At 38.8% G+C, this 19,457-nt stretch overlaps 1 protein-coding gene across 2 annotated transcripts in view; it reads left to right on the top strand.

Annotated features, from left to right (window-relative positions):
* The window catches only part of CCDC18 (coiled-coil domain containing 18), a 46,474-nt gene that overhangs the window by 8,088 nt on the left and 18,929 nt on the right, over positions 1-19,457 (top strand). For both annotated transcript variants that reach the window (XM_042462884.1, XM_042462885.1), the window contains 10 exons: positions 1,834-2,143; positions 6,334-6,416; positions 6,514-6,665; positions 7,978-8,195; positions 8,928-9,038; positions 11,359-11,490; positions 12,645-12,779; positions 14,567-14,644; positions 15,033-15,149; positions 18,827-18,994. In XM_042462884.1, coding sequence (XP_042318818.1) covers positions 1,834-2,143; positions 6,334-6,416; positions 6,514-6,665; positions 7,978-8,195; positions 8,928-9,038; positions 11,359-11,490; positions 12,645-12,779; positions 14,567-14,644; positions 15,033-15,149; positions 18,827-18,994 — 1,504 coding nt within the window. The remainder of the gene's footprint in view (positions 1-1,833; positions 2,144-6,333; positions 6,417-6,513; positions 6,666-7,977; positions 8,196-8,927; positions 9,039-11,358; positions 11,491-12,644; positions 12,780-14,566; positions 14,645-15,032; positions 15,150-18,826; positions 18,995-19,457) is intronic.

The following is a 19,457-nucleotide window of genomic DNA, read 5'->3' as shown; positions in this document are numbered from 1 at the left end:
ACCCTCTGGCTGTGTTGTCTAATAGTCAGAGTTAGTATGTGTTTCCTAGCTGAATCAATTCCCAGTTTTCTTCTTTTACTAGTGTACCATTCGAATCTGTTTTAATTGTCTTGTTGTAAAAAAAATCCAGATTTAGGAATTTAAATAACAAATTATGTGACTTAATAAAGTACAGAAGCAAACAAAAGTAACCTGTCTCCTTAAAGAAAACAAAACAACTTTTTAATGACCAGTTGTGAAAAGGAAGGAAGGAAAGAATACATTTTAAAATGTGCCATGAGTTTCAGTATTTAAAGTAGGATTCTCTGATTAAGACCGTTTTTCTAGTTTAAAATTGCTGAGGGAAGTATTAACTTCTGGAATTAAGAGGTTTCAATACATGCACATTTGGTGAAGACACAGAAAAGAGCCTTCTCCATGGCTGCTCCCAAGTTATAGAACTCTCTTCCCTGAGAGGTCCAGTTGGCCCCCTCCTTGCTGTCCTTCTGCCCGCAGATAATGACCAGTTTATTTAGGGAAGTATTTGGTTTTTAATATGTTGCAATAGATGGAGCTTTTATAGTGTTCTGTGGGTCTTTCCGGGCTATGAGGCTGAGTTCTAGAAGCATTTATTTCTGACGTTTTGCAAGCAGCTGTGGCTGGCATCTTCAGAGAAGTAAAGGGGCAAGTTTACTTTAAAGATGCCAGCCACAGCTGCTGGCAAAATGCCAGGCACAAACTTTTCTAGAAACTCTTCTAGCCTCATACCCCAAAAAACCCACAAAAAAAAAAATGGATGTTGGCCATGAAAACCTTTGGCTTCACAGATAGAGCTTTTCAAGGGAAGTTGTGTTTCTTTTTTACTATATTTTAAATGTGATTGAACTTGTGTTTCTTAAATAGAGCTTGGGTTTAATTGTTGTTTAACTTTGTATTACCATATACTCAACTATAAGTTGACCTCATGTATAAGTGGAGGGTAGGTTTTGGGGCCAAAATTATGGATTTTGATATGACCTGTGGTTAGGTCAAGAATAAAACTTAGGTGCATGTATGAAAGGATCTAAATGATGAAGCAAGGAAAACAGTGCCAAAGAACTTACAAAATTCCAGTAGGCATAACTGTTTGTGCTCACACTAAAGGCTGGATGGATGAGAGAGCAGAGGAAGGTCAATGCTTCAAGGACAAATTATGCTTTTGCCTTTCACCAGGTGATGGTGCCTTTGTTTTATAAGAGTTAAAGTACAGTACTTATATTGACCTATGGATAAGCCAACTCAGGTTTTGGGGGTCAATTTTTTGACTAAAATTTCTAGACTTATACATAAATATATACAGTAAATAGTTTTTCAGTTGTACTGTTGTTGTTTTTTTAAATGGCTGTAAGCCACTTTGAATCACATTCTGGAAGAAAGTGAAATATTAAATAAAACAAAAAATAAATTGTTTTTCTCATTTCTTTAAATTATTCACTCAAGATTTATGTTGTCACCTTTTTTTCTTGATGAAAAGCAGCATAGGTAGAGTCATAGGAATCCTAGGTTTTAACTTGTTTCATAGTTTGGAGTCTTTTTTAAAAAGTTGTACCAGTTTTCACATGTAGAACCAATGTTTATTTTATATTTACTGATTCTGAAGAAAGGCAGGATTTAGGAGAAGAGGCTGTTTTATGTTGTTTGAGGTTGTCTCTAGTTATACAGTCCAATTTTCAGACCACTCTGAGTGAATTCAAGAGTGAAACCATCAGTGCATAAGGTTCTTTCGATCACAGAAGAGGGAATGTTACAAATGAAATATTTCATACTACAAATATTTTAGCTGAATCTTTCTCGTTTTGTTTTGTATTTGTTTAGACAATTAATGGAAGAGAATTGTATTGGAAAGGAAAACCTAATGTGTGTAGAAACCAAAAGTTCTGAAATAGAATTGCTACTGAAGCATTCCCAGCAGAAGATCCAGATGCTTGAAAGTAGACTTCAGGACCAAGAGAGAATACTTGAAGAGAAAAGTGCCCTTATAAATGAAAATGCTGAATTGAAAGAACTTATTGCAGAGCAACAGGATCATCTTAAGTCATACAGTCAAGAAATTGAGAATTCAAAAATTGAACTTAAGACCTTAGAAAATATTATTTCCCAGTTGTCTCAGGGCTCATCAAAAGAGGTACAGTAACCTCTTTTAAATTTTTGCACGGACGGCAGATTAAATGTATAGTGGATACTATTCAAACTCTCTGCACACAAGGGAAGTGTTTTTTCATGCACAATGGAATGTCAAAAAGGGCTTTGAAGGGCAGCCCCTTTATATGGTATGCATTGCCAGTTTGAAGAGGCCTTCAGCCTTGGAAGGCGATTGTTGGAGTTGCTTAAACAAAGATGCTTTAAAAATTTTCTCTTCAGAAAAGCAGTACAATTGTTTCCACCTCTACTATTAATGCTGAGTAGAGTGTACTATTTTGAAATACACTCCAGTCTAGGGTATCTTGTCTGTTTCATTGCAACTTGTACTAAAACAGCGCTCAATAAATTGTTCACTTAAGGGTTATTCTCTGGGTGGTGCAGAGGAGGGATGGTACAAAGGAGCAATCCACAATCTTGCATATCCAAGAATAGCTACATGAGTACCAAGACTTCATTTCAAGCATTGCAGCATTTCTATGAAGAAAATGCTTTCAGTTGGGAATTGTGATGCCACTTTCACTTTGTCGGTTATACATTCTAAGAAACTAATCATTCACTGTTGTCAAGAACAAACTGCTCCAGGTAGTAGCAATGGGGGTTACTTTTGACATTTTAGGAAACATATTCAGGGTAGCTGGTTGGGCCATGGAGCACAATATACCTGTCCCTCCATATTCGCTAGGGTTGGGGGCACAAGACCTGTGAATATGGAAAAACCGCAAATAACAAAAACACCATGCTTTTACCTGAGAGGACACCTCTCTAGGAATCTCTTGGTCCTCCAGGGCAACGCTGTGGTCAATGTCTGACAGACACTGACCATAGAACTGCACTGGAGGAGCTACAGGTCTTTCGGTGTGACTTTTAGTTAGTTGACCATAGAGTTGCACCGGAGGACCTAGATATTCCTAGAGAGAACATATTAATCAAGTCTGTAAATAATCAGATCCGCAAATATCAAAGCCACAAATACAGAGGGATGAGTATACAACAAAATCTACAAATACCTTTATTGGCCAACCAAAATATACAAAATACATTTGGCAAGCTTTTGAAGCTCCACCAAGTTCTTCATCCAGCAAAGATGTTAAAAATCATACAGGAGAAGAAAAGTGACAATGTTAGAACTACATTTTGTCTCAGATGTTACTTCTGTTGTCAGTCAAGATGTTCTGCAGGGATCGCAAGGCAGGTAGAGGCCACTCCCCTTTTTGAATGTCAGGGGACTAGGGACACAAGGAAATAAAAGGCATAGATTAAAATTTCTGCTTCATTAGCAACAGAAGAGTAACTTCCCTTGAGATCCATGACCAAAAAGAAGAGTAGCCTCTGCCTGCATTGAGATCCTCCAGACCACTTTAACTGACAACAGAAGTAACATCTGAGACAAAATATAGGCCTGTGATTCTGACATGGTCAGCTTTCTTCTCCTGTATGCAGGGCCGGCTCATCCATATAGGCAAACTAGGCAGCAGCCTAGGGCGGCAAAATTTAGGGGCAGCATTAAAAACACTATTTTCCCGTGTTTCTTTGTTTTTTATTGAAACTCCATTCCAAATGTAACAGCAATAAAAAAAAGTCTTTAAACTGTAGAAACCTATGTGGCTTTTTGACTAATTGTCAGTACTATGATGAGAGATTGGAACCTAAGTTTTATGTCATGTTTAGGTTTAACAAACAAAACAGTGGAAATTAAGGGATGAAAATAATTATGAGGGGTGACAGGGGGTGTCAAAATATTTCTCGCCTAGGGTGGCCAAATACCTAGAGCTGGCCCTACCTGTATGATTTTAAATATCTTTGCCTGATGGAGAAGCCAGTGGAACTTCAAAAGCTTGCATGATCCATTTTGTGCACTTTGGTTGGTCCAGTGAAACTATTGCTGTTTTGTGCATTTTGGATTTTGTTGTATTTTGTACACTCCTGCTAAGGAAGGCTTCCCTTTGACTCCCAAAAGGTTTACTCAAAAGAAAATAACCACTTGTTTCTGCTTTTTCTTAGACTCTGTGTACTATATATTGTTCCATGTCCTATTCTCTGGAGCAGCATAAAACAAACTTGCCTCATCCTCAATATGACATCCCTCCAAATATGTAAACAGGACTATCATATCACCCCTTAACCTTCTTTTCTCCAGACTAAACATACCTAGCTCCCTAAGTCTCTCCTCATAAGGTATGCTTTCCAGATTCTTCACCATTTTAGTCACCCTCCTTTGGACGTGCTCCAGCTTGTCAACATCCTTTTTGAATTGTGGTGCCCAGAACTGGACACAGTATTCCTGGTGAGGCCTGACCAAAGCAGAATAGAGTGGCACTATCACTTTCCTCAATCTAGATGCTATACAGTGCGCCGGCGTCATACGCAGCTTTGAGCATACGCTCAAAGCTGGGAGGGAGCACGCGGGGTGCATGCATGGAATTCAACTTATGTAGGGGGGTCCGGAACGGATCCCCCGCATAAGCCAAGGGCGCATTGTACTACTTTGATGCAGTCTAAAATTACATTGACTTTTTTATCTGGCACATCACACTGTTGATTCATGTTCAATTTGTGGTCTACTCTGACTCCTAGATCCTTTTCACCTGTAATCGTGTTAAGGCAGCTAAGTGTCCCCCATCCTATATCTATGCATTTCATTTTTTTTTTTGCCCTAAGTGCAGTAGCTTACATTTCTCAGCGTTGAAATTCATTTTGTTAGTTTTGGCCCAGCTTTGTAATCTATTACGATCATTTTGAATTTTGATTCTCTCCTGTGGTGGGTCAGCCAGTTACAAATCCATTTAAGAGTTGCATTGTCTAGCCCACATTTTACTAGCTTGTTTGCCAAAATCTCATGGGGGACCTTGTCAAAGGTCTTACTGAAATCAAGATACGCTATATCCACACCATTCCCTTCATTTACCAAGCTGGTACTTTTATCAAAAAAAAGACATCAGATTACTCTGGCATGACTTGTTTCTCAGAAACCCATGTTGACTTTTTTGTGATTATGGCATTCCCTTCTAAATGTTCACAGATTCTGTTTAATGGTCTGCTCTAGAATTTTTCCTGGTATTGATGTCAGACTAACTGGGTGATAATTGTTGGAATTCTCTTTCTCTTTTTGAAGATAGGGACAATATCTGCTGGGACTTCTCCTTTTCTCTAGGAGTTCTCAAAGATTGCCAATGCTTCTGAGATTACATTTGCCAGTTCCTTTAATACTCTTGGTTGTAGTTCATCTGGTCCTGGAGATTTAAATTCATTTAGAACCAGGTATTCCTGTACTACCTCTTTACTTATTCTGTGCTGCATTTCCCCTATTTTGTCCTCTGCTTGATTATCCTCAGGCACCTTTTTCCTTTTGTGAGAAGACTGAGGCAAAGTAGGTGTTAAGTAGTTCTACCTTTTCTCTGTCCCATGTTAGCATTTTGCCATCTTCTCCACACAGTGGCCCTACCATTTCCTTCTTCTTCCTTTTGCTATGGACATACCAAAAAATAACTTAATTGTTCTTAACCTCTCTAGCAAGCCTGAGCTCATTCTGTACTTTAGCTTTCCTGACTTTTACCCCTACATGTGCTAGCTATTTGTTTGAATTTATACAGTAATACAATGCAGCCAAAGTTAAGAGGTTTAGTTCATGCTATTTTCCGTGGGAAAACGTGTGCTTAACAATCTTGAAACAAATAGGATTTCATGTTGATGTAATCATGCCAATTAACTTTTCTCAATAAATGATAACTCAAAGGAATTTAGTGAGATAAATCAAACATCATGCTGGCATTCAGAAATTTATTTCCTATCCCTGCCTTCTGCAGTATTCCCCGCTCCCTGATAAAAATTGTTGTTGTTATTGTTGTTGTTGTTCTTAACAGGTTCTGCATAGTTTGCTAGCTCTCCAGAACCAATTTGGAGGACTTAATACTGGAAATTCTGACTATGATACCAGAAAGAGAAAAAACAGAAGAATTACCTTGTGAAAAAGGGTTTACACCCAAAATACATCATCTGAACAGATAAAAACGCCTTTTCCATAACAACACAGCTTACCATACATTTTTTCCATCATAACACTGGAGTATATACTTATTTTCTTACAGTAGGATTCCACCATTCTACCAGTGCAAGTCTAACATTGAACAATAACCAATATTTTTACATTTGTGTCTGTTTTTCCTTAACTCATAGGTTTCTCATTCCACGACTAATTCTAGTGAAGCATTGTATGCCAATTGCTGTGAATCAAATAGGTTCCTGATAGAAGAGCTAAGGTATTATATTTATTTAAAAGCTATTTTAGATTAGATAAATGCATTGTGCATGACAAAAAAAGAAATGTACAGTTCTATCATTTTTATTTTTTCCTAGATTAAAACTGAAAATGAAAGAAGCAGAGGTTCAGAAACTTCAAGGAGAAGTCATGACTGCTAAATTAGGTCAAGAGATCTCTGAAAGAAATGATGGACAAAAAGTACACGGTCTAGAAACTGAACCAATAAAGCTGGCTGGAACTCAATCAGGTATGCAGGGTGATGATGCAGTTACTTCTGTCATGAATATCTGTTTCTGCAAAACAATCCACTGAGCCGATTGAAATTAGATGGGTCTTGCATTGAGGATGCCTATCTTGGCTTTTGCTGTTGCCACACAGGTACCAAAAGTGTTTAATTTCCCCCCCCCCCAAGGCCTAATATGTTGGCCCTCTATGCTTTAGAGTGTATTAAATATGATCTAAAACACAGATGTATTTGTAGGCAATGGGAGGAACAGGGTCAGGTTTCCCCCAGAGCTTGCTATAGATGTCAAAAACAAGGGGCAATAGTGAGTTTTATTTGCTGAGAAGCCATGTTAACCTACAGCTATGAGACCAAACAATGGTCCACTAGAATCACTGCTTGGGAGCATTTAGTGAAATAGGACGAGAACCATTTTTAAAATTTACCGCTGCTTTATGGTTTTTCAGTTAACAGATCTTAATCTATTTATTTGTTTGCTGTTATTAATTCTGGTTTTTTGTTAGCAACTTAAGGGTTGTATAATAGGTGAGAGATAAATTTCTAAAATTAAAATACCCTGTCTAGTAAAAGATTGAATTGTCCACACACATCCAATCTTATGTGGTTCTGAGCTCTCTATTTGCAAGGTGTTTCAGATGAATGTGGGATGGGCGAAGATGGCTAACTGCCATTTCGCCAGCTACTTACAATTTCAGAATAAGAACAATTCCCAGAAACAGGAAATTCATTCTATGACATGCAGTTTCAAGTGAAATATACTTGTATTGCCTAATTCTAGTCTTTTCATAGGCAGGTACAGTCTGAAAGAAAGAAGGAATAGCTAAAGTCTTGCATCTAATTTGATACTGAATGTTGTTGGGTGGTCTGAACAAATGCCATAAATAACTATAAAAGTTGAGGCTTGTAACAGTGAATCAGAACATGGACTTCTCAGTTCTCTGTTTCTAATACAAAGGAAGGGAAATTTGAATGGTCAAGTACTTGGCCATTAGACTGAGGAAAGATACAACAATCCTTCATACAACAGGAGGCAGTCGGTCAGAAATGAGGAAATTCCTCTATAGCACCAGAACAACCACTTATGGTACTTAAACAGGATGATGGTGAGGTTTGATTAATGTGCTAAAATTTCTATTCCTTTTTTTTTGCCAAGCTCACAACACTACAGTTCCCGGTGTGCCTAATAAATTAGTTTAAATATGTAGCATAACTTAAAGTAAGTCTTAAAGTTTAAATTATATTAATATATGTGCTCCATGATTTCTAAACAGTTACAATCATGATACAATCTAAACTTGCTATTTCTTTTGTGCAGAGAGTAAATACCTGCAACTGGAACTGATCAGTAAACAATTTGAAAATGAGAAGCAAAAATTAATGAGACAGTTAGATGAACTACATGCTAAATTGGAAAAGTCTGAGGAGGAGAACTCTGCTTTAAAAGACAACATGACTCAAAGAACTAGTCAATTTCAAACAATACAGGAAGAACTGTTAGAGAAGGCTGCAAAAACTAGTAGGTTGGAGAGAGAAGTAAGTGGAAACAGGAGATCTATTCTAATTTCAAAAATTAGAATTTATGAAATTATTGCCCTTTCAACATTGGACATGCTTTTCAGATCACAATTAGAAGCCAACTGATCAAAAGTTATTGAATGATAACAATGTGTGTGACTGACATGATGGTGGGCCTCCTTCTCAGGGCATAGTGGATTAACCTGTGGGAGAGCATCCTAATTGGCTTTGTAATCATTCTTGAAAGTTGCCTCCTAGATGATTCATTTAGAGATATTGCTTCTTTTTGTGATAGTTCCCATGGAATTGCTTATCTTAAGGTGTTTCCCAACCATCTGTAACTCACTTGGAGGCTCTCCAAATTATCAGCATAGCCAAAGTGGTTTATGAACCCTGCAGCAAACCTAGATCTACTACAGTAGCAAAGAGTCCTGTCCCTTGTGTAATGGTGTATATGTATGATTTTGTTTCAGGTATGAGAGCTGCTTGCTGATTATTTTAATTAAAAACACATGTGAAATGTGCATTACTAGGGAAGGCAGGGCTTGTGAATTTCACTTTACTATGAAGAAAAAGTTGTAAAGTACAGGAAAGCTGGAATTACACTGTTGACCTCCCTAATGTCCTGAGCTGTCTCCACCAGGCATATGTGGCATTCATGCAACTACAATGTGAGAAGAGGCACCATTATTTATATAAAATGCATAGTTATAGTTTCCTATATTTGAAACATGTATGTGTTCTTTATAGATAGCAAGGAAATCTTCTCAACTTTCTACCCTTGAAAAACAGTTGGAAGAAAAGAGAGTTGCATATACAACAGCAGCTGCAAAAAATACAGAGCTGGAACAGGAATTAATGGTAAAACTCTTATCTATTCACACCATTTTGTGGAAGAGGGAGACATATTCACATATATGATATACAAAATACTGACAAACATTGGTATATTCAAAGCATACCTATAATGTAATTTCTAAAATGTAAATTGTTTTTTGTAAAATTTGTGCATATACCATATATACTTGACTCATGTATAAATCAAGGGCAGGTTTTGCAGCCAAAATTATGATTTTGATATAACCCAGGGATAAGTCAAGGGTAAAACTTAGCAGTATTGAACAAAAAAGTAAAGGATGAAGCAAAGGAAAAAATGTCAAAGAATGTACAAAATTCTGGCAAATACATATATTTATGCTCACCATAATGGCTGGATGGTTGAGGAGGGAACTACAGTAAATTGTGGCTATGTGATGTATGAGAGAGGTGGTCAGACACAGGTGGGACTAAGAAAGTGCACATGTCAAAAAGGAGGATAAGGCAAAGCAAAGAAAATGGCAACTACATTAAAGTGATTACAGCTTTTAACTTCAATGTGTGAACTTTGCCTGGTTTTAACCAGCCTAACAAACTACACAAATGTTTTATTCATATCCTTCAAAGCCTGATTCCTCTGGCCATTCCTTTGAGGAGAAGTGCCAAAGAACTGCTAGTACATCCATGTTCTCACCTAGGTATTCAAAAAGGTGAGAAGCAGTGTTGCAGCAGAGAGAGTGGGTGTTGGTGTTTCTTTTAGGTGCTTGTGGGCTAGATTAAGCTCTTGTCTTTTACCATTTGTAGAAGGTTCTTTTTTTATGAGAGTTAAAATACAGTACTGTAGTTCCATTGGCCCATGGATAGGTGGTTTTGGGGGTCAGGTTTTTGAAGAAAATTTCTAGACTTTTACATTATATACAGTAGTTTCATATAGCACAAATTGTATTTGAATTGTAGCCTTGACTTGGTTTATCTTATTGTTAGCTGCCCTTCAGTTGACTTAGACTCATGGCAACCCTGTGGATGAATCATTTCCAAGAGTACCTGTCTTCGAATTCCCTGCTTAGATCCTGTAGGCTCAGGCCTGTGACTTCTCTGATCGAGTCTTAACCCTCTAGCTTGTGGACTTCCTCTCTTTCTGCTGCCCTCCACCTTTCCTAGCATTATTGTCTTTTCTAATAATTCATGCCTTCTCATGATGTGACCAAAGTATAACAGTCTCAGTGTAGTCATCCTGGCTTCCAGTGAGTATTCCGGCTTGATCTTGGACCCATTTGTTTGTCCTCTTGGCCGTCCATGGTATCTTCTACATTCTTCTCCAGCACTACATCTCAAATGAGTTGGTTTCCCTTCTGTTGGCTTTTTTCACTGTCCAACTCTCACATCCACATCCAGATTTTCTTCTGGAACGCTCTGGTGCAGTCCATTATCCAGTGAATGTGATTATTTTTGTGATCCCTAGTGCTTCTTCCTTTTATAAAGGCGGGATATAGACCACCGCTTTGCGGCGGTCTCCCGCCGGCGCCATTTGCTCCGCGAGGGAGCTGCAGCAGCCAAACCGCGCAGCTCCCGCGCGGAGCAAAAAAGAAGCTCCATTTTGGAGCTTTTTGCAGCGCCTTTATGACGTCGCAACACGTCTGGACGTTATGCATCCAGTACGTAAACATGGCGGCCCCCATGTGGAAGGGGCACCGCCATGTTGTACGTATTCTATATGTACTAGGGTTAGGGGGGTGCGGAAGCACCGCCCCTTCCTAACCCTAGTACGTATAGAATACGTACTATATGGCGGTCTATATCCCGCCAAAACCAGTTTGCACCTCTGGGATTTCTCATTCCATATATGGTTGGAGAATCTGCAGAATCACTACAGAATCTTGAGCATGACTTTGCTGGCATGGAAGATTAATGCAATGGTTCTGTTATTACTGCTCTCTTGTTTCTCTTTTTTGTTGTTGATGGGAATGTATATTGATTTCTTCCAGTCTTTGGGCCATTGTTTTGTTTTATATATTGGCAGATTTTAGTTAAAATTATATTTGAGTTTGTCTCTGGATTGTAGCAGTTCTATTGGTATACTGCCTGCTCCTAGTGATTTATTCCTCACAATTGCTTTAAGTGCAGTTTTCACTTTGCTTTCAAAATGCTGTGGTTCATCTTCCTAGTTTCTTCTTCTGATGTGCCTTTTGACCTTTCACATTTTTTGCATAGTTATTCTGTGCATTGTCTCAGACTTTATTTTATTCTATCTTGGTTATGTATTGTGTTCTTTTTCTGATTGTAGGATAATAAGGCACTGAAAGATCAGTATGCTTTTTATTCCCAAACATCAACATAGATACTAAGACGCTGGTTGTTTTTCTAGGAAGCAAATTCTCAGCTTCACAATTTGGAAAGAAACATCAATAAGGAAACAGAACACTTCTCTCAGATGCTAGAGAAAACAAAGATAATTCATCTTGAGCAACACAATGAAATGGAAAATCAGATTGAATTAGTAAGTGTTTAGCTTATATAACATTTTCTTATTATCATTTTTTTCAACTCCTTAATATTTTTGTTAATAAATTAGTAATTATAGATGGTGCAATACCTCTGCCATCTTCCTTTTGGAGTCAATGTATACATGCAAACAGCCACATGAAATACAGATGCTTCTTCTCCCAAACTGTTCATGGGAGTCAGAGTACAATAGTGATGCATATATCAAGAAATGAATAAGCTTGCATTCAAATTAATAAAATATTGTTGGAGGATGCTTCCAATAGGTCACTTACTACATAGAGCAGTCATTATATTTTCACTTCATATGTACCTGTTGACTTTTGTGTACCAAGTGAGCATTATAAATTTATTTATGGTATTTAAAACACTTGGACTATTGTTTGATATAAAAGAGTGTATTTTCACTTGTGGAATGCACTTTTCCCATGCTGCATATGGGATGAGGTTGTAGCATGGAATGTCAATATCGTCCAGGCAGTTACTTCCATCCCTTTCTGTTGTATGTTACATGTTTCTCAGCCCTCCAAAGCTAGAAAACACATGTAGGATAACAGTTACATGCTTTGTTCTCAAAACAAAAATATGTACTACCTTTCATGGTCATTTAAATGCTGCTTAATACTATAGTTACTTATTTATTCCAAAAACGCTACTCTTATATATTACTATTGCCAGTCAAGTTTTTACTATTTCAAGAGTGGTAGCCAGTTATATCACCATCATGTTATTTCTATCAGGGAAAAGAGCATTCATTACAACAGTGGAAGGAATGAGGTGAAAGGGACAAAGCAGTGCAACACAGTGAGACAAAAATGTTTGCAATACTCATTTAGTAAGAGATAACACATAATCTTTCCCCCATTTCCAAAAAGAATTCAAGCTGTATTCCAAGGAGGACTATGGCTTTGTTTCTAAATTCAGCATATTGTATTGTAGAGTCCTTAGCAACACAGAACTTATGTCTGTTAAACTTCCTCTACACTTTGTTAAAAGTTAGCCAGTGTAAAAAGTGAGCCATCAGTTAATAGAAGCTTTGTCGGCAGATACATAGTTGGTGATGAATAATGGCTGCTAATTTTGTTTGTTTTGAACTAATATTTGACAGGTGCTGTACAGGGCAAATAAAGTCTTTTGTTTTTAATGTAGCTTCAGTCTCAACTAGAAACTAAAAATCACCAGTTCCAGGAGCAAGAGAACACTCTGTCCATTTTGCAGCAAGATATTATTTGTAAACAACGGCAGATTGAATCATTGGATCGGCTACTAATAGAAAGCAAAGAGGTAGCATTTTAATCTGAAACAGTATGTGGAAGTATATGGTTTTTCATCCTATTATAATGGTTTCCAGAATTTTGTTTCGGTGCTTGACAAACTGCTGCTTACAAGCTGGCGTTGGCCTTGCCTTTCAAAATTTGGTAGCATGTAAAAAGGAGAGGCTGGTGAAAGTGTCTTCAATCATTCTGTAGTAGCATGGGCTTTGTCTTGAGATAGTCCAAGGTTCAATTTTTGGCACATGCGGTTAAACAATTCCCAAGTAGTGGGGGGGGGGGCTGTACCTGGAATCGTGGGAGAACCAGTGCTAGTCAGACCTGACACATTAATTACAGTCGGCCCTCTGTATCCACAAATTCCCCATTCACAGATTCAACCATCCACTGCTTGAAAATATTCTAAACAAAATTCCAAAAAGCAAACCTTGATTTTGCCATTTTATATAAGGAACACCATTTTATCAAGCCATTTTATATAATGTGACTTCAGCACCCATGGATTACGGTATCCATAGTGGGTCCTGGAAGCAAACCCCAGTGGATACCATGGGCCCATTGTATATAGCTAAGTATATTATTAATAAATCCAATTTTGAAAACTAGAAGTGATGTCCAGCCCCTTTTGGAGCTTTTTGTTTGCTGCTTTTTTTCTTCTTTCATTTTTGGACAGCCTGTGCAGTACAGACCATAGAAAATTGGACCACTGATCCACCAAAGCTGCACACCCCTATATAAGGAATGGGAAGCCAATAAGACTCTGAGGAAGAACATTTGAAAACAGGGCTTGGGAAAAACAAAAATACGATTGATTGAAGTGAGAGAGGTAGAAGCCTCTACAGTGGTCCCTCTGGAGTTGCAGGGGATGCGTTCCAGGGGCCCCTGTGAATCTGAAATTTCGCAAATATTCAAGTCCCATTGTTCCCAATGGCGTCATTGGGGGACAATGAGACTTGGCTATTTTCGAAATTCCCTCCCTCCCTCCCCGACATCTTCTTCCTGCTGCTGTGGACTTTAATCGGAGCCCAGCTGCTGGAGCTTGTAATCGGCCCCGGCAGCCATCAGGACTCTTTTTTCCAGCAGCGCTCAGGGCCCAGCACACGCACACCCTGCCTTCTCTATTGCAGATAATGGGTGCGTGAAATGTCAGTTGGCTGTGGCAGAGAGGGCAGGGCATGCACACTGCTGGGAAAGAGAGTCCTGATGACTGCTGGGGCTGATTACAAGCCCTAGCAGCCCAGGCTCCGATTAAAATCCCCAGCGCTGGCAGGAAGATGACAGTAAGGGAGGGAGGGAGCCGTGGCCTTGGCCTTGTGAATGACAGAAACCGCTAATGCCAAGGCCACAAATTGGGAGGGACCACTGTATTTTATTGCAGTATGCCTGCAGTTTTTGTCTTCTTCTAAACAGTAGTTGATCTTGGGTAGAAAAAAGGTGTTGGAGAAGTTTGAGTTGACATTTGTCTGTGTATTAGTTGTTTAATAAGTGTGCTATAAAAGAAAGAGGTGAAACGGACTGGCATAAAAACTGGCTTCTCGGCGCCTTGGGGGTGTGGCATACAAATGACACATGCCCCCAAAAGGCTCGGAAGCTGGCTTCAAGCCAGGGAGCAGAAAATCTGGCTTTTTGCTGGCACAAAAAGGAGCAGCTGTTTGCCACTCCTTTTTTGGCCAGTAAAAAGGCGGATTGGGGCCATGGCATGCAGTTGCTGCAGCCCCAGTCCTACTTTGTCAGGGGCAGCCTGTTTCACCCCAGAGTTATAACTTCATATATTTTCTGTTATTGATTCTGTACAAATAGGAAATGGAACAACAGAAAGCCAAGAAGGATGACATTTTAAGGACATTGCAGGGGCAACTTGCTGATGAAACAATAAAGGTACTATAATGTTAGTCCAATATCATTGGAGGAAGAGGAAGAAGACTTGAATATAATAGTGAATTATTATTATTTATATAACATGAACACCTCACAGTCTCCCTCAGCTGCTGTGTAGCCCACAGAAGGAAGCTAAGTTCTGTAGTAGGAAGGGGTGAAATGGAGAGGAGTTCTGCCTAGATGGAACTTCATGCTCTGTCTTCCCATGCAAGATCTCAGCCTATATTATTCCTAAACAAGTACTGTTGCATACAATTTTCACATGTGAGAAATAATCAGTATTCATAATGCAGAGCAGCATGTTTGATATTTTTAATAGTCAGAATTTGTAGGTGTTTGGGAAAATTAGATTTTCTCAGTTTTTACATTATCTCTTCTGTTTAACTAGGTAAAACAACTACAGGCTGCATTAGATATTTGTAAGGAAGATCTAGCATTATATTTAAGCCATCTGGAAGAAAATGAAGTGTTATTTGAAAAGCAATTGAATAAGAAGTCTGAAGAGGTAAACTTGCTATTTCTTACCTTAGTTTTCATCCAGTATTGATATTCCTGCATGGTGGTATTTTACTGGAATGAAATGTGAGGAAACAAAAACCTATATATGCATTTTACCGCAGCTGCACTGCACACTTAAATTTGCTTGAAGATAAAGTATATCACAAAGGTGTGCAAATATCTCTGAAAACCAGAACTTACTCTAAATTGATATAAATACATCTTTCTCAGACCTCCTCATTCTTGGGATGGCAGGTGGAGTTATCCACGACAGTTGGGTTTATCCCACATGCTAACCCCGTGCTGGCGGGAGTCCACGTTCTTTTCCAGTTGCTTCTGTTTGGACTCTCTCTTCCTCAGTCAGTTTTAATTTTCCTACATAGCTAACAGACGTGCTTAGCCTTTCTCCATATAACAATTAAAAGGCAGTTAATAAATAATAGAGGAAATATTAAACGACATGGAAAAGAAAAGGAAGGACATTAAAGAGGGGTCCTCTGAAAATAAAGTTAAACCAGCAGAGAAAGGAATTACTGAGGTAGAGACAGTAGAGACAAAAATTGACAAGGATAAAATAAGACAAAAACTTCCCAGATGACCGCTGCCCAGTGTGTCTCTGGAGATAAGAAACACGATAATTTAATTCAGGCATCCAAAATGCATAAACGAAGCAATAAGAGCATTTGTGATCCCTTTACTTTTTCCAACAGAATATAGAGCAGTGACATCGGACAACTTTTTCATAACAGAGGTGGACATTAAAATCATAAAATTAAAATATTTTCTTTTGCCACTAAGCTAAGTACCGGGAACTGAATTTCCATCCCTTCCCCAATGTATCTATTCTTCATGGTTGTCAGCTACCCAGGGAAGAGGAACAGAGCATTTCACCTTAGATGTGTTGTCACCTTATACTGATGAAGACCTCTTACAAATGCTTGGAGAGATCAACAATGAACCTGCAGTCAAGCTGTATACTGTATACAAACATCCTGTTTGAACCAAACTATATATAAGCATCACTGTGAACGACTCAAAAACCTTATTTTATTTTTGTAACACCCCTAAAAGAAATATCACAACATGACAAAAAGATATTTTTACTCAGTCGGGATGGGCTAGTTATCTGATCATTTAGGAGATCTATCTCAGAGAGGATTAGTCTCCTCACACCTGGGATAGACTCTTAATGAGATTTTAGGAAAGAGATTGTGTTTATTGGAAAGGCGGGAAGTGGCCCCAATATGTAGTGGGGTTGTAATTCATCCGCTCCAGGCATCATCATCATCATCATAATATTTATTTGCCACCTTGTTCTAATTTATGCTAACAAATATAGTCCAGTTGAATTTCTTTTGAATAACAGTCTTAAGGAGTCTCCCATGTCGTCCTTGATAGGTTGAACAGTTCACTCTGTAGGCTCAGGGACCTTCTTTACTCAGGGCAGTGTAGCCAGGATTTTATTTCTTTCATTTTCACAGTAATGTCTGGTGTAGGTAGGACCAAAGATGGCTTTGTACAGGAAGGTTCAAGATACCATCTCTGTCCCACTTTTATAACTACCCAGTCGCCTTGTTGAATGTCATGCACCGAACCATTTGGACTGGAAGGCCATACCTGTAAGAAGACAGAGCAGGGACAAAAAAGAGAGGGGGGGGTAAGAGACAAAAAGAAATATTCTTATAAACAATCATTCCTTATCTCTGCCTGCCTCCCCCCCTCCCCCCAGCACACCTAAAGCCAGACATTTCCTGTCTGGGGAGAACTTGCACAACTGGCTGGAGACATTAAATACTGTAGAAAAATTCATATTGTCCAGATCAGATGGGAGGTAAGGAAGAAAATACAAGGCCCTGGAGCCCAGCCTAAGTACATAATCTTTGTGGGGAAGGGAATCTTCCTCTATTCCTTTGAAGACAAATTTCAAAACCGCGCTGGCTACCAAATCTTTGGTTTCTGTAATTCGGATCGCTGGAAGCTTGATGATAAAGCTCATGATGTACTGAACTCTCAGTTGGAACAGACTTGCAATAAACATCAAACTTTGATGTGTTCTTGAGGTTTTACTTCAATTCAGGGAAGATTTAAGAATTGGCTTCCTCAGCTCGTGAAATGATCTGATGCAATGATGGTGTAGTTCTCCAGTCTTGAATTCATAGCTTGCAGATGCCGTTGTTGAGAATGCTCTTTGCGAATGCTCAGAGGGAGTTGGAGCTATCAGACAGATCAGCAGTCTCAGCCTCCAGGAAGTAGCTAGCAAACTGGCACTAAATAAAAAGGCACAACTTGCTGCTAAAACAGTAAAGGTCAGGAGCAAGCCAATCAGTATGATATACGTTATATTTTACTGGGAGCAACACTGTCAATTTACCCCCACAATGCATAGATTTCCTTTGTGGAATCTAAATTTAGTGCTAAACAGTCTAAGAAAGGATCTGTTTGAACCGTTACAGAAAGCAAGTTTACGACACTTGTCTTACAAGATCTCATTCTTAGTGGGCAATCATGTCTGAGACGTGTTTCAGAATTAGCAGCACTATCCATTAATCTGAATTTATTTAGATTTGAACAGGACAGATTAGTATTAATTATTGAACCAACATTCTTACCAAAGTGTATTTGTGCTAAACATCATAATAACACTGTATACTTACCAACATTTTGTCCAGATCCATGCCATCCGTTGGAGAAAAAGTGCACACTTTAGATGTTCAAAGAGATGTATATACTGTACAGGAAAAGAACAAGTCAGTTCAGACAGACAGAAGCCTTATTCGTATCTTTCAGTCCACAAACAATGGGTCAAAAAGTCTCCAGAAATATAGTTTTACGCTGGGTGTGCATTTACCAATGTTATGATCAGGAAAATATACCACGGCCAAGGAATGTTTATGCTCATTCAACAAGGTCAGTGGAAACAAGCAAAGCATATGCAGTGTACACTTCTTTACAAGATGTTTGTGATGCTGCAGGCTGGAGCAAACCTACCACATTTATAAGACATTATAAACTGGATAAATACAAATCAGCACAAGCTTCCTTTGGGAGAACTGTGCTTCAAGCTGTCGTGCTAGAATGGATGGATGGATGGGTGGATAAATAAATAATAATGAAAACAATAATAATAAACACCTATCCAGAATAGAGGGCATGGGTAAATCCCAACTGCCTGGATAACTCCTCCTGCCATCCCAGAATGAACTTTCTCAGTAAGTACAACTCTAAACTATGTTTGCAAGCAATGTAGTGTGTGCCTTGGAATTTACCATATCAAATTTCAGTGGGACGGTACACACAGGTGAGGAAACGCCGCACCTCTTTGCTGTGCAGCGTTGCCACTGCAACCAAACAGCGCGGGAATGCGTTGCAGCCCTTATGACACTGCTTCCTGTAAGAGACATGTGGGCGTTCAGATGCCCACACGTCATCTACACCCCCCCATGTGGGTGGTGCCATTCGATAATGGCGCCGCCCGTACATCATAGGGCTGGGGAGCGTGCAGTTGCTGCGTGGTCCTGAGCTCTAACGCCGCCAGGACACCGCTTCCTGGCGGTGTGTACCGGGCCAGGGATAAACAACGTATTAATGTATAGATGTTGGCAAACCACTTTTCTAAAGAAATTAAAATAGGAGTAGTTGTGAATTCACATCAGATTGATATACTTCATCACATCATATTTCCAGGTGCATCGATTGCAGAAAGAAATCAAGATTAAAAATGATAATCTTCAGTCAACCACTGAACAAAACCTCATTCTACAGCAAACACTCCAACAGCAACAACAAATGTTACATCAGGAAACTATTAGGAACAGTGAATTAGAAGACAGTCAAACAAAGCTCCAAAAGCAGGTGCATTCTTTATAGTTCATGTTACTTTTGGTTATGCTTTCAGATTTTGTGAAACAAAATTACTTGAATGAAATTCTAAAATTTTGATTAGAATTTGGACATGTCCAGTGAAATCTGTATTTTGTTAAGTGAAAAAGTTGTGAGCAAAATATGAAATATGATATAAATTAATGCTGAAAGTTTTTGCAGAATCACAACTATTTTAGAGGGAGGTATGACTGAGGAGTTAATTTTGGAGGATCGTAGTCCCAAAGCTCCCGTTAGGTGTACACAAATCTTTGGGGTGTGTGGGATACTGCTTATTGTCTCTGGCCTCAAGGAACATGAGTATAGGTTAAGCTTGTGACATATCATGTGATTAGATGTGGAAAACTCACATGCACATGATTGTGAAAGTATTACCATTCTGTGTTTTCTGAAGTTTGGTAAAGACTACTTGCATACAATTATAGTTCCACAGCTA

This window comes from Sceloporus undulatus, chromosome 4 (genome assembly GCF_019175285.1).
Source record: "Sceloporus undulatus isolate JIND9_A2432 ecotype Alabama chromosome 4, SceUnd_v1.1, whole genome shotgun sequence".
NCBI lineage: Eukaryota > Metazoa > Chordata > Lepidosauria > Squamata > Phrynosomatidae > Sceloporus > Sceloporus undulatus.
This window is presented reverse-complemented; position numbering and strand designations above follow the sequence as displayed.